The sequence below is a fragment of the Ruditapes philippinarum genome, unplaced genomic scaffold (assembly GCF_026571515.1).
Source record: "Ruditapes philippinarum isolate M1 unplaced genomic scaffold, ASM2657151v2 ctg263_1_1_1_1, whole genome shotgun sequence".
NCBI lineage: Eukaryota > Metazoa > Mollusca > Bivalvia > Venerida > Veneridae > Ruditapes > Ruditapes philippinarum.
Genome location: NW_026857525.1, coordinates 302,847 through 318,047, shown reverse-complemented (window position 1 = coordinate 318,047; position 15,201 = coordinate 302,847). Strand labels below are relative to the sequence as shown.

At 31.5% G+C, this 15,201-nt stretch overlaps 2 protein-coding genes across 2 annotated transcripts; one reads left to right on the top strand and one right to left on the bottom strand.

Moving 5' to 3' along the window:
- Positions 1-543: 543 nt before the first annotated feature.
- On the top strand, positions 544-4,307 carry LOC132750069 (lysozyme-like). The gene is made up of 5 exons (XM_060740007.1): positions 544-705; positions 1,905-2,026; positions 2,972-3,097; positions 3,516-3,627; positions 4,049-4,307. Exons 1-5 carry the CDS (start codon positions 591-593, stop codon positions 4,255-4,257), a joined length of 684 nt encoding a protein of 227 aa, XP_060595990.1. The 5' UTR covers positions 544-590; the 3' UTR covers positions 4,258-4,307.
- Positions 4,308-7,175: 2,868 nt separating this feature from the next.
- LOC132750067 (uncharacterized) lies at positions 7,176-13,561 on the bottom strand. Its single transcript, XM_060740006.1, has 6 exons — positions 13,302-13,561; positions 10,977-11,657; positions 10,030-10,206; positions 9,383-9,607; positions 8,641-8,853; positions 7,176-8,299 (listed from the first exon to the last, which is right to left on the bottom strand). The coding sequence occupies exons 1-6, from the start codon at positions 13,381-13,383 to the stop codon at positions 8,073-8,075; spliced, it is 1,605 nt and encodes a 534-aa protein (XP_060595989.1). The 5' UTR covers positions 13,384-13,561; the 3' UTR covers positions 7,176-8,072.
- Between the last annotated feature and the right edge of the window lie 1,640 nt (positions 13,562-15,201).

Below are 15,201 nucleotides of genomic sequence, written 5' to 3'. Positions count from 1 at the left end.
GTCCCCACAGGGGCCAGCCGGAATTGGCCAGATACGAGCTGTCTAGAACGATTTTGGGCTCACCGTCGGCAAAATACCAGAGTATTCCCGACGGACACACCTATACCCGCGGACACCCGGACACACAATGCACGACTCATATATTCTTCAATCTGTTGTCATTTTTTTTAAAATCTTTTTTCTTCTCTCATTTATTTCTAATCTACTTATTACGATTAGTGTAATTTATATCTGAATCAGACAAACGTTTTATGTTGAACGTTATATTTTGTTTGATTATTAGATTCATACACGAGCATGTTCACATGAAATATATAGAATATTTGCTGTTTAAATACTCGTATACTAATCTTATACAAGTTATATTAAGAAGCTATCTTATGCAACAGGATGATATTTTAAGACATACATGGTCTATTCCCACCTATATTTTGACATCAGGTATCTATGTGTCATACATTCATTAACAAAATTGTCTCACGATGTGTCTTATCTTTATCACGACTTTCACCTATTTTAGTTCTTTTAAACATTTAAAAATTTACAAATATCGTCATTAGTAAAAACATTGAAGTGGCAATTACTTCAACATGTTGATCAAGTTTGCAGTTTTACTAGCCGCAATCGGGTTTTCGTCTGCCGCTAATCCAACAACTGGGAGCTGTCTCTGTGTAACCGCAAATAGCGTCAACGTCCGTGATGCAGGTAAATAATGTTAATAGTGTAACCGCAGATAGCGTTAACGTCCGTGATGCAGGTAAATATTGTGTAACCACAAATAGCGTCAACGTCCGTGGTGCAGGTAAATACCGCAAATTGCGTCAACGTCCGTGATGCAGGTATATTGTGTAACCGCAAATAGCGTCAACGTCCGTGATGCAGGGAAATACCGCAAATAGCGTCAATGTCCGTGTTGCAGGTAAATATTGTGTAAACGCAAATAGCGTCAACGTCCGTGATGCAGGTAAATAATGTTAATAGTGTAACCGCAGATAGCGTTAACGTCCGTGATGCAGGTAAATACCGCAAATAGCGTCAATGTCCGTGTTGCAGGTAAATATTGTGTTACCGCAAATAGCGTCAACGTCCGTGATGTAGGTAAATATTGTGTAACCGCAGAAAGCGTTAACGTCCGTGATGCAGGTAAATACTGCAAATAGCGTAAACGTCCGTGATGCAGGTAAATATTGTGTAACCGCAAAGAGCGTCAACGTCCGTTATGCAGTTAAATACCGCAAATAGCGTCAATGTCCGTGTTGCAGGTAAATATTGTGTAACCGCAAATAGCGTCAACGTCCTGATGCAGGTAAATAATGTTAATAGTGTAACCGCAGTTAGCGTTAACGTCCATGATGCAGGTAAATACAGCAAATAGCGTGAATGTCCGTGTTGCAGGTAAATAATGTTAATAGTGTAACCGCAGATAGCCTTAACGTCCGTAATGCAGGTAAATACCGCAAATAGCGTAAACGTACGTTTTGCAGGTAAATATTGTGTAACCGCAAATAGCGTCAACGTCCGTGATGCAGGTTAATATTGTGTAACCGAAAAAAGCGTCAACGTCCGTGATGCAGGTAAATATTGTGTAACCGCAAATAGCGTCAACGTCCGTGATGCAGGTGAATATTGTGTAACCGTCAATAGCGTCAACGTCCGTGATGCAGGTAAATACCGCAAATAGCGTCAACGTCCGTGTTACAGGTAAATATTGTGTAACCGCAAATAGCGTCAACGTCCGTGATGCAGGTTAATATTGTTAACAATATTTCATTAATTAGTTTTTTAAATTGAAAAGAAAATTTTTTAATGCTTATTTTGCATTTTTGCATGATATAACTTTTATCGTTTCTATAAAATGTGTACAGACAGTGAAAAGAAAATAAAAATTACAAACACTATTTCAGCTGGTTTAAGCAGTCACGTGGTCACATCAGTTTCTCACGGCCAATGTTTTAAGTTTAATGGCGGTATTTTAACTAAAGATGGGTACAAATGGTATGAAGTACAAGATGTGAATGGACATCATGTAAGTTTAATATGTTATTCATTCCAATATCATTATTGACAACTGAATAAGAAAACGAAAACATGAAATGTACTACAAGTTTAAACATAAAATAAATAAATTTAAAAAATAATATCAGAATGAGTAAAAACTTTAAAATTGATGTGATCTGTGAAAGCCGGGATATTTGATTGTAAATTGTTAAATTAGTCACGTATTCACATGGTACGAATGATTTAGATATATTCATTTTCATTTTGATATGAAATAAGGTTAACTTATTGAATAAGATGCAATAATATCTTTTATCACATAAACCGCGGCCCAGGAGTGTAATAAAGCCATTTAATAAAAACGATATTACACTAGACGATATTACACTAGTGTAATAACACTTTGACGTCACGTCATTTGCACTATAAACATAGCGTTAAAACGCGCTAATGTTAGCGTTACACTATAGGCACGTCAAAGAAAAATAACTCTTGTTAACAGTTTACCGTTCTTATTTTATAGATGTGATAAATAGAATATTATATTCGTGTAGATTCAATACTAAATTTATTGAACTCGTTGAATAAAACAATATTGTGCTCGCCAGAGGCTCGCATAGTATGATTTTATTCAACTCCTTCAATATATTTAGTATTAAACCTACACTCATTCAATATCCTCTAGGTTACACATGTGTAATAGCATTCTAGTATACAACACAATATATCAAATTCTCTTCACTAAACATTATCAAAGGATTGAATGCCCCGGGAAACACCTTAGTCTATATAATATTTTTGTAACAAGTCTGCAATGGTCATTTGGTCATTTCATGTTGAAAATTTGGTGAAATGACTGTATATGTCAGCTTGGTTGGAGCAGATGTTACATGTTAATAATCTATCATTTGTCATTATTCAGTGACATTTTATTATTTATCATTTGTCATTATTTAGTGACATTTATTTATAGAGAGTATGGATTGCCTCTAACTTTGTCTCAGTATCGGCTGCTTCACATTGCACACACGTCAGTACACATCAAGGAAACTTTGCATCAGGGATCGTGTCACATGCTTGCCTACAATGTATCTGTCAGGTAAGTGTCTTACATTATTTCAATGTGTATGGATTAGGTGCTAGGGGGCGTGAGGGATGTTGCACTTATTCAGTATCCCTCATGTACAAACTCAATCAAACCGATTCTGCAATTCTCTTCTAATTTTGTTGTGATTAATGCTTCCGAGATATCACTTTGTTCAGATGTTTTAAGATATCATAAGTTTTGTAAATACACAATAATTTGCAATAAACAGCCCTTCTTAATAGTGTACATGTTGTTGAATCCAATGTTAAAAAACAATCATTGGACTTTGTTGTTAAGACATATATAACGAATTGCTTCTTGTTTAAGTGTTTAACCTATATTTAAAGCAACTGCTTTTTAGTTATTCCCTGTTTACTTGTATTTTCTAAGCAATTCTGAAATACATTAAAGATAGTATTTTAAATTATAGCAAGAGTCCGGATGTAAGCCAATTGGTTGTCATTTCGACGTAAACTCTGACTCGTGTGGCTACTTCCAGATAAAACAGGGTTATTGGCAAGATTGTGGATCGCCAGGAGGAAGTAAAGTCTATAATTTCATTTCTTTTATAGTAAAATTGAAATATTTGTAACTTTGTATCATCATAAGAACAGAGGTTCTCCGGAACTTTGCAAAAAGTTTTTTCCCATGTAATCTCTGGTTATAAACAAACTTTTACCATTACAAATAGATAGAAATAATGTATAGAATATAGGCGTAACACTCGTTACTATTTTGTCAACGGTACTGAATCGTGAAACTAGATTGGTTAACGTGTGATGTCTTCTCCAAGATTAGATGGGAAAATTCGACACTCGCAAAGAACCAGATTACATCTATTTTCATTAATATAATAAAGTATTGTATATCAAATAATGTTTTGTTTATACAATGTGATGACAATGTTTCGTATATTGTAATTCTATTACTAACACTTACTTGAAGTTTATCACTTACTTTTAGGTTGGAAAAGTTGTGCTGATGATCTACACTGTGCTTCACAATGTGTACAAAACTACATGAAGAGATACGCTTCTCATTACAACTGTCCGATGACATGTGAGGGGTTTGCCCGTGAGCATAATGGAGGACCAAATGGTTGTCATCACTCGTCCACATTATCATATTGGCATGGTGTCCAATCTCATTCTGGTTGCCATAATGTTCATTAAATTAAATGACGAATGAGCGAGCAATAAAGCCAAATATATTTTGAAATTTGTTGTGTGTTCAGTCTTGAATCTTGAATTTCGAACTTAAAAGTTTTGTGAAGAAGATTTATATACATCATTATATTTGCAGTTTTATTATAACAGACAAATCTCTGTTATTTGTAACACTTGTTAATACGATATGAGTTTAGATTTGGGTACACCACACACCATGAAAAGTATGCATTTTTTTATTTGTAAGAATCTTATAACATGTATAAATGATTATATAATGGGATATCTATATTGTTTAACGGCCTTCTGAATTTAACCTACTCTGAATGTGTATGTCAATACGTTATATCATTATTTGGACTATATTTACATCTCTTTGTTTTTTTATTATTATTTAAACGAACTGTTTTGAGATTTTGTCTTTTTACTTCTTGATTTTAATGTTTCCTTTTTATAACATTTACTTTTAAGTCTTAACATACTGTTTTACGGCTACATTATAGAATTTTGTTTTTGCTTGCTTTGCACTTGTCAATACTCCTTCATCTATCATATTACTGATGCTTTGATTATCAATATACTGTTAAGTTGTGTCTGTAACAAGATCATTACCATTCAAAATCAATACAATCTTTTATTGTGTCCCATTAAGGATTAGTAGTAAATCTCAATTATGAGGATGACTGGTTGTCGTTACAAGATTCCAATTCTCTATCTAATCAGATGATTGATTATTCTGTATACTTACCTGAACAAGAAATATGAAAAATCATTTGTACTTCTCTTAATGGACGTTCTTCAGCTGATAAGAAGAATATTACTGTTCTCTATGATTTTCTACTTATTTAATTCATTATACCTAATTTTCAGTTGAAATAAAACTAAATGAGATTTGATAAATAAAACAACAGTGTCTATAGTAACTCTAGATCTGGGATACATCAAGCAAAAGACCACCAATTGACGGTATATAACAGTGGATCCCTGATTCACTGTACACAAAAGAATACCATAGATAAATGGTATACAAAAGAAAACCGTTAATTAATGATATAAACAATATATAAATAGTGAATTATTGATAATCGGTTTACAATAGCGACCCAGTGACAAACAATACACAATACAAGACTTCTGATTGTCGTGTCGTTATAGTGGACCGGAATACAATAAAGTTCAACTGATTGACGGATTCCATTAAATAAAAGTTGATTGACGGAATTCGATAGAGTACAGCTAATGACGGAATACGATAAAGGACGGCTGATTGCCGGAACACAATTAAGGACGGCTAAGTGGCGGAATACAATAATGGACAGCTGATTGGTGGAATACATTCAAGGACAGCTGATTGACGGAATGCAATAAAGGACAGCTGATTGATGGAAAACAATATAGGAAAGCTGATGACGAAATGCAATAAAGGCAAGCTGATGACGGAATACAATAAAGGAAGCTAATGACGGAATACAATAAAGGAAAGCTAATGACGGAATACAATAAAGGACAGCTAATGACGGAATACAATTAAGGACAGCTGATGACGGAATACAATAAAGGACAGCTAATGACGGAATACAATAAAGGAAAGCAGCTGATGAAGAAATACAAAAAAGGAAAGCTGATGACGGAATATAATAAAGGAAAGCTGATGACGGAATACAATAAAGGAAAGCTGATGACGAAATACAATAAAGGAAAGCTGATGACGGAATATAATAAAGGACAGCTAATGACGGAATACAATAAAGGAAAGCTGATGACGGAATAGAATAAAGGAAAGCTGATGACGGAATACAATAAAGGAAAGCTGATGACGGAATATAATAAAGGACAGCTAATGACGGAATACAATAAAGGCAAGCTGATGACGGAATAGAATAAAGGAAAGCTGATGACGGAATACAATAAAGGAAAGCTGATGACGGAATAGAATAAAGGACAGCTAATGACGGAATACAATAAAGGAAAGCTGATGACGAAATACAAAAAAGGAAAGCTGATGACGGAATATAATAAAGGAAAGCTGATGACGAAATACAAAAAAAGAAAAGCTGATGACGGAATATAATAAAGGAAAGCTGATGACGGAATACAATAAAGGACAGCTGATTGACGGAATACAATAAAGGACAGCTGATGACGGAATACAATAAAGGACAGCTGATTGACGGAATACAATAAAGGACAGCTGATGACGGAATACAATAAAGGACAGCTTATTGACGGAATACAATAAAGGACAGCTAATGACGGAATACAATTAAGGACAGCTGATGGCGGAATACAATAAAGGACAGCTAATGACGGAATACAATAAAGGAAGCTAATAACGGAATACAATAAAGGAAAGCTGATAACGGAATACAATAAAGGACAGCTGATTGACGGAATACAATATAGGACAGCTAATGACGGAATACAATAAAGGACAGTTTTATGGAATACAATTAAGGAAAGCTAATGACGGAATAGAATAAAGGAAAGCTAATGACGGAATACAATAAAGGACAGGTAATGACGGAATACAATAAAGGAAAGCTGATGACGAAATACAAAAAAGGAAAGCTAATGACGGAATATAATAAAGGAAAGCTGATGACGAAATACAAAAAAGGAAAGCTGATGACGGAATAGAATAAAGGAATGCTGATGACGAAATACAATAAAGGAAAGCTGATGACGGAATATAATAAAGGACAGCTAATGACGGAATACAATAAAGGAAAGCTGATGACGGAATAGAATTAAGGAAAGCTGATGACGGAATACAATAAAGGAAAGCTGATGACGGAATACAATAAAGGACAGCTAATGACGGAATACAATAAAGGAAAGCTGATGACGAAATACAAAAAAGGAAAGCTGATGACGGAATATAATAAAGGAAAGCTGATGACGAAATACAAAAAAGGAAAGCTGATGACGGAATATAATAAAGGAAAGCTGATGACGGAATACAATAAAGGACAGCTGATGTCAAAACAAAATCAATGACAGATGATTGACGGAACACAATAAAGTACAACTGATTTTGCTATAAAAGGAGAAACGTTTAAACAAAAGATATTTTAACTCCAATACAAAACAATGAATCACTTTATATCAACCGTATTTATAGCCTTAACCAAAATAGAAAACGTTTGAATAATAACATTACATATAGCAGGATTTTAGGTTTAATAGGCCTTCAATTTTATATACTGGAATTATATTTATCCTCTGTAAGAATATGAGCACAAAAATGTTGGTATCCAAGATTACAAAACATCTTATCGATAAGGTTGTGTTAAAACTTTACAGAAATGGCATTAGTGTTAGGGATTATGATGTCACACATATGGAAATTATTGAAAACTTAAAAATAAAGGTGATGTTTTTAAGTTTACAAAGGTATCAAACAAAACGGTTGCATGTTGTTTGTATACTACACACAGTTATTTTCTTACATTTTAAAAGTTATATAACATGAGTTTGGTAAGTGTTTGTAAAGATTTATGAAAGCAGTTTAGCATAAAAATAGAAAGATAAACTACGAATTGGTATAGTTATGAAACTAAAATAAATTTTGTGATCTTTTTCATTGCCAACAATATATGATTCATTTATCATAAGGATATTATTTAATCATTGAAAAATTCTAATTCTAGGTAAAGTTAAATCTATTATGTAAAAAATAAAATCGTGAAAGAATCCGAGATATCTTGTGTAAGTTAAATGCAATACTAATTTTCAAATATCTACTATAAATGAAATCACTGCACTTCTCATAATCAACTTGCAAGTAGATACACATATTAAACTACTTGACTGGCAGTTATTCATTCAATGATATAGTTTGCCGTAAAGAACACAATGTTTGAATCTTCGCTAGAAGCTGATAACCAGGAGTCGAGAAGATAACACAGTAACGTATCTAGATGAAGGTTTACACCAAGACACCCAGGATAACGGAAACATTTCCGACAACAATCCATATGGGACATTGATGATGTCACGATAAGCACATTTCCTGTTCCAATCATATCTGTTCTCTGCTTGTACATCACTGGGAAAAATATAAATAATAAATCTTAATTTTATGTGAAATTCTCTAATACTTTTTCTTCATTTTAGCGCCGAAAAACTTTCTCTTTCATTCTTTACTTAAACAAAAAATATGTCATACAATGAGTTTATAAACAAGCCCTGTAACATCTTTTAACACTTACTGCGCTCATATGTTATTGTTTTATTTTTATATTCAAACGAAGAGTTCAAGTATAAATAATAGTTTCTACAATTAACTTTTTATTGAATATACAAAACATACTGATCATTTGATCACTGAGCTAGGAATAGCATAACTTGACCGCTAAGACAAATTTTAAAGAGATATCATCGACATACATTGATCATGCCTGTATCCCATCACTTGAACTTCACACAAAGATAACTGTTCTTGTACACTTGATTCACGAGTTATCTTTATCCAACGAGCATGTGTTGTATGATCCATATAGAATGTATATGTGCCATTTATATCACCAGAATAGTAACTCACAAGCTTGTAGAATGCCTTTGATGTACCCATGTACAATTGTACAAGTCTTAAATTTCGATCTAAAAAATGAAAACGTTTGTTTTGTAAGGTCATGTATGACGCAAATTTATATATGACATTTTTGCAACAAGACATCTAATCTTTTATTTTCCTACTACAATTATAATTAAGTACCACAATAGATTCATCATTAAATGTAAGTAACCCTTACTACTGTCTCTAACAATATAAATATTTAAGACAAGACAAATAGAAGCGACTCTTTTTGTGAACTGTTGTCTGTTCCTGAATATTTTCGCTAATATACTAGTAAAATGCCTGTAATGGTTTATATTTACTCAAACTTCAGTGTTTAACTTTATTTTTAGTTTTCAACTGACAGCATTCAATTTATTGAATTAATTGTAATTAGATTATTTCAGTTGGAAATATGCAAATGAAAACATCTTAAATCGGCAGCATTTGAGTCAGTAAACCGTCATAACAATATTAACGTTGATGTTGTTTCTGTTGTTTATATTTTGTTGTTTATATTGTATTTCGTTAATTGTTTTTACAAGATAAATTTTATAAAAGTTTGAAGACTACCACAACACTGGTCGAGTCTAGATAGAATTGTCACGTGGTTAATAATGTAAATATTTCCCAGGTCAACTTCCCAATATACATCTGCTGCAGATTGTGTCAGTGAACAGGAACCGTCACCCCAGTACTGAGACAAGCCCCCATCAACTGCCAACTCGGCACCGTTCCCTTCACAACAATATGTATCTATTTGATATGCTGGTTTACCAAGAGCCATATTCTCAAGTTCTGAATAAAAATTTACATTTTGTATATAGTATATCATAATTTATAACGTAATTTTAATTATTTATATCTTTACATTCAAGAAAAAAAAATGATAACAAAAGTAATTCAGGATTGTGTGTTCAAATACTTAAATTATAATATTGCCACAAGAAATAAAATCATATTTTAATCGAAAATATACTTCTATGCAATAATAATAATAACAATAATAATAATAAATAATAATAATAATAATAATAATAATGCATCAATTTGTCTGCTTTATAGCTTCACAGAATTATGTACCTTTCTTGTATAATGTACTTTAATATTTGTAAGATATAAATGCATATTAACTTTACTATAATGGTCATAAGCTAAAATTAACTTGTTTGTTTACTAGGATAATCAATAGATATAAACCATTGTCTTGTTCAATTTACCTTTGCATGAAGGAGATTTACCAGACCATCTTCCATTTATTGTGCACGTGCGAGTCAAGTTTCCCGCCACTAAAAAGTAGCCCACGTGACAAGTATACACAACATTACTTCCAATGTTTGTATTGACGTAAGATTTATTTCCATTACTTATGTCCGCAGGAATTTCACAAGTAATTACTGAAATATCAAAGTCAGAAATTATTTAAGGCCGTCTTTGTTCTATACAATTAAATCAATTTACTGACGTTAAAAAATGTAGAAGTATTACAAAGCTACACGAGTAATATTGACAACACGGGCAGAACCTTTATATCATTAACAGCCCAAATATTTCATAACTAAAATGAAAATGGATAAACAAATCTAATGTCATAAACTTTTAACCCCCATGCAAATGTATGCGATATTAAAAAGGTATCTTTTTTCTTTTCAGTTACTTCGTCACCACTTAAGAATGTTCTTTATTCTAAAATCGAAATATTAGTATAGATCTTTTTATGAAGAAACCATAAAAAGGTAAGAATATAAGTGCTTCGAAAAAGAATTGGCAGATAAACTGAATGTTGTTAACTTAAGAAATTTGTCTCATTCTGTTCTTTAACCAGTTCTGAAGAAGTGTTAGACTATGTTGTAAGAGTAAATGCATGAATCTATGGCAAAGTTGTATTTTGTGTCTAAAAAGTATCTATTTGTTGATGTTGTCAGATATCAATTTCACCAATAGAGTTGTTTCTAAAATAAAATATTAACATGGACTGTATAAAGATATATTGATATACTAGTATTGAGATTCTTTGATCGTCTATATTTTATGATCACGTTATAAATGATCACGTTACAAAGGATTAAAGGATTAAATCTATTAACACATATTTGATTTATTTGGTAAATTCCAAGTATCTTATATTGTTATCTTACATTTATTAATATAACATGACAATACATACAGAATTTCACTCCCACAGCGGCACCAGTGACGTCCGGTACACCGCTAGCTGTACTATATCCACCACATCCGCCATGGTGTATCTCTAGGAATGACGTGAAGAATTCATCCGGCAAAGTTTCGTCGTAGCTTACTTGTGAAGCTAGAGTGTACCATGAAAACATCAGAGAATTGTAACTACTGGATGGTCTAGTATAACCCACATCATTGTGATTAAATAGAAATGTAAAATAACTATGTGGATTACCATCACAGTTGCTAAATGTAAGACTATCGTTATTTATAATCCAACCATTAGTATCGCCCCTCTTTGTGTTTGATATTGATATGAAACCAACATAGATGTAGGGCGACAGAGCGGTATTTGAGGGTGAACTGTAACCATCATGGGAGTTAAACTGAACAGTAACTGGAATATGAGAGAAACTATCAAGTTGTCTTATTGTAGCAGTATATTGTTTACCGTCAATGCGTTTATGACGTACAATCACGTGACTTGTATCATCCATTAACATAGACATATTTATATGTTCATTTGTTTTATTGGAGACAAATGAATATCCAAAACCTTCATAAAACTGGCAAAATATCTTTACATAACCTCCATTTCCGTTATCTATAGAATAAATTCCGTTTTGGCGGACATTTCCCGATGCTAGATTGACGTCGTTGCATGGAGTTCCTTCAAATATAATAACATATATTTCTGTTAATGCTAAATACTGGTAAGAAAACGCAACATGATAAAAGTAAACAGATGATAGGTATTATCTTACACTTACCTTTCCTGTTATTTAGTATAATCGCGGGAATTATTCTTTATGATGTCACAAGTTTACGCATACCTATACAATAAATACTGTTTGTGTTTGTTGTTTTATATTAACTGTATATTAAAAAGTTTAAAGCGTATGTTAAGGTTTCATATATACATTTAGCAGGTAAGACATTTCATTACAGGATTTATTAGAACGTTACAACATCTTTGGAAACGTTATAACATCTTTGAATATGATCACAGAAACATTTGAAGTGAAAATAAACTTCTGTCACTTACTTCGTTTTCGACTTAATGCCCTTAAATTAGAACCTATTGCTTATTTCAAGGGAAGAAACAAATATTTAGGTTAGCTAAGTAGATTTGTATATATGAGTGATAGCACTTTATGTCAAGAATTGTTAATGAGTAGTTTCTTTTCTTTTTTTACTTAATATTGCTTTTTATTTATTGTTTGTTTTTTTTGTTGTTTTTTTTTGTTTTTTTTTTGGTAAAATTGCAATATCGGAATAATTGAATAATTATCATGATACAATATACATGTATAATTAAATGTACAGCATAGTTTACATGCAATAGAAATAACATGTCAAAACAAATGAAACTTTTTTTTTTTTTAATTTTTAAATTTTTTAAATAATTTGAAGAAACAGTTTAAATCATTGTTGTTGGTTTGTATGACTCGTTTATTTAGTTATACGAACTATCCAGAAATCACCGGAACAAAAAGGTCTGCCATTTAAGCAGAGAATCATCTTATTGAATTTTATATATCTGACCAAAAAAAACTGCTCCACATTTAACAAGTAACAATTTTACAAAAGGTTTCTGCCAATATGAGCCCTATCACCAAGATCCATACTTGAGTGAAATGTAAATCATTTTTGAGATATTGAAATGTAGAACTAACCAAAACTCACAGTCAAAGATGACACTGGATAACAGATTCAGATTTAACATTATATAAAGACCTGAAGAGAATGACTCAAGTATTTCCAAAATGCAATGGTAAAATTGCAGACACATTTTAAGTTTAGAATATGAAACAAATTATATTTCATTTGGATTTTACTTGACATTAGAATAACAGAGTCGTCGGAATACAATTTCTTTTTATTTAACAGTTCAGCAAACAAACCATTCATTATACCTAATGAAGACTCATTAGGTTTTCAACAGCAAATCAATGTACTTGAAATATCAAACAATTGATTCCAAAATGAATACTATCTGACAGACAAATCGGACCGATCGTCTTTAAATTCATTAATAACATGTTTTTGAATTTCACATAGACACTTTGGATAAATTTACCAGAATACTAGAAAGGAAGATTTTTTTCTTGCATATCTGTTTTAAATACAAAAAAAGAAAATTCAATTTTCCATCATTCGTTTTTCGCCTTCGATTAAAAGCATAGACCTTTTTTCTTAACTTTTTTTTTATTTGAACACTTGAAAGTCGAATTATTTTTGTTACTTTTTTCAAAGTTTTTTGTGATACAAACCATACATAATAATAAATTCATTTCTATTTCATAATACATACCGTTACAATATGCTATACTGTGCAGGACAACCGTGACATAAACGATGACAACTTGAAACTTTCCTTCCATAATTAACATCATAAAATATTATCCAGTCTTATGTAAAATCAAAAATCATCATTTTTTATTTTTTAAAATGAAATTTCCAAATCTAAAATATACATATCCAAATCGATTGACGCATTTACCAAGAATATTGCTAATGCAGGCACGTTCGAATAATGATAACATTGATTAAATTGAAATAATTGAGAGAAGAGTTTTATATCATGTCCATTGATCATTGGGTCGAAATACCAATGACAAGCCTGTTTAATTATTCCTTTATCGCTTCGCCTAATCAACGATTGAAAAATTGATGTTAGCAAATAAACCAACAAATATTTGTTTTTTCCTGTTATGAGCGTATGAATGTATGGCCAAAGTCATACAAAGTCTTATTTGAGCAATTTTAAAGAACAATACAATCGTTATACTTGTTTATCATTCATGAATCAATATTAAGTGAGGTATAGTGACTGATTATCAGAAAGCGATCAATAATATGTTTATTTATCAATTTGTAAAAACAGAATAATTTAGAATAAATAATACAAAATAATCTACGTACATAGTTTTATCACATGAAGAAAAGAACACAGTTTAAGATTATTTTAAGGATTATAACTTTACTACTAAGTTATTCGTAATATAAATAGTTTTTTTTCCCAGTAATGAATTTCATTGTACCAGTAAATAAATTTTACTGAGGAAAACTAAAGATGACATATTAAAGCAGATTAATGTACTAGTATAAACTCAGTTTGTGCTGCACAATATATGTGAGTGCCCAAAATAGATAACATAAATTTGACCACTGCCCTGCCCACTTCTCCAACAATAATCTAAAGTCATTCAGACGAGAACATAGATTTATTATATTCTAAATAACTGCATCTGTATCAACATTATGTTGTTTCAAGGGAAATTTTACAAGGAACTTCAAATTATACATTTCTATTGTTTTATAAATCTTTGAAATAATAATGGAAAATGTGCCCATTGTAAACATATGCATTTTAAGAAAATATTTTTTAATGGAAACATCTTTATCTTTCTTCCGTAATCACGGGACGAAACTTGAAAACATTGATACATATATTACACACCTATATTATATAAGTCATTTAAATATAGATATTTATCGATTTATACTTTTTGATTAACGCATTTAAAAACAATAAATGATAATTTAAGAAAACTGTTGTAATAGCTATTCTCTAGTAAGTAACTTACATATCATAGATCAAGTTCATTCATTGTTACAGAAAATCATAATTTGTCTTGAATATGTTGGGATAATTAATGGTGATATGTTGAGATAAATAATGCTGATATGTTGGGATAAATAATGTTGATATGTTGGGATAAATAATGTTGATATGTTGGGATAAATAATGTTGATATGTTGGGATGAATAATGTTGATTTGTATACACGACTCAGTGTACTTGTTCATGTCAGAAATTATTTAAGACAACGGCCAAAATGTTATTGTGAATAAGACACAGAATGATGAAAACCTACACCGTAGAAGTAATTATAAAAAGGAAGCCGGTAACGAGTTCAGTGACAGCAATGAGAACGTTGAGATATGTGTACTTGCAATAAATTCATCAAATAATCAAATGAGACGGTCTGATTATACGCTACGCCTGAAATGTATATGAAAATAAAAAGTAACAATCATCCTGTTTTTCTTCTCGACACATAACAGAGATTTATTTTTGTAAAAGCGTAATATAAAATATCTACTTTTCTCTGCTTATATAAGCTGTTTTATAACTGTTCTATAAAGATTTGCGCCCTGTCCTAATGAAACAGTAAAGCACTGTTCTTGACTCATTAAGATTAAAGTTAA

What these genes read in the sequence shown, in the direction of transcription:
- LOC132750067 (XM_060740006.1), bottom strand. Translation starts at nt 13,383, where the DNA reads ATGATGTTAATTATGGAAGGAAAGTTTCAAGTTGTCATCGTTTATGTC. An exon ending in CAGTATAGCATATTGTAACG is followed by an intron (nt 11,658 to 13,301) that starts GTATGTATTATG and finishes TTATATTTGAAG; the next exon opens with GAACTCCATGCAACGACGTC. An exon ending in TAAATCTCCTTCATGCAAAG is followed by an intron (nt 9,608 to 10,029) that starts GTAAATTGAACA and finishes ATTTTTATTCAG; the next exon opens with AACTTGAGAATATGGCTCTT.
- LOC132750069 (XM_060740007.1), top strand. Translation starts at nt 591, where the DNA reads ATGTTGATCAAGTTTGCAGTTTTACTAGCCGCAATCGGGTTTTCGTCT. An exon ending in CGTCAACGTCCGTGATGCAG is followed by an intron (nt 706 to 1,904) that starts GTAAATAATGTT and finishes ACACTATTTCAG; the next exon opens with CTGGTTTAAGCAGTCACGTG. An exon ending in GCCTACAATGTATCTGTCAG is followed by an intron (nt 3,098 to 3,515) that starts GTAAGTGTCTTA and finishes TTTAAATTATAG; the next exon opens with CAAGAGTCCGGATGTAAGCC.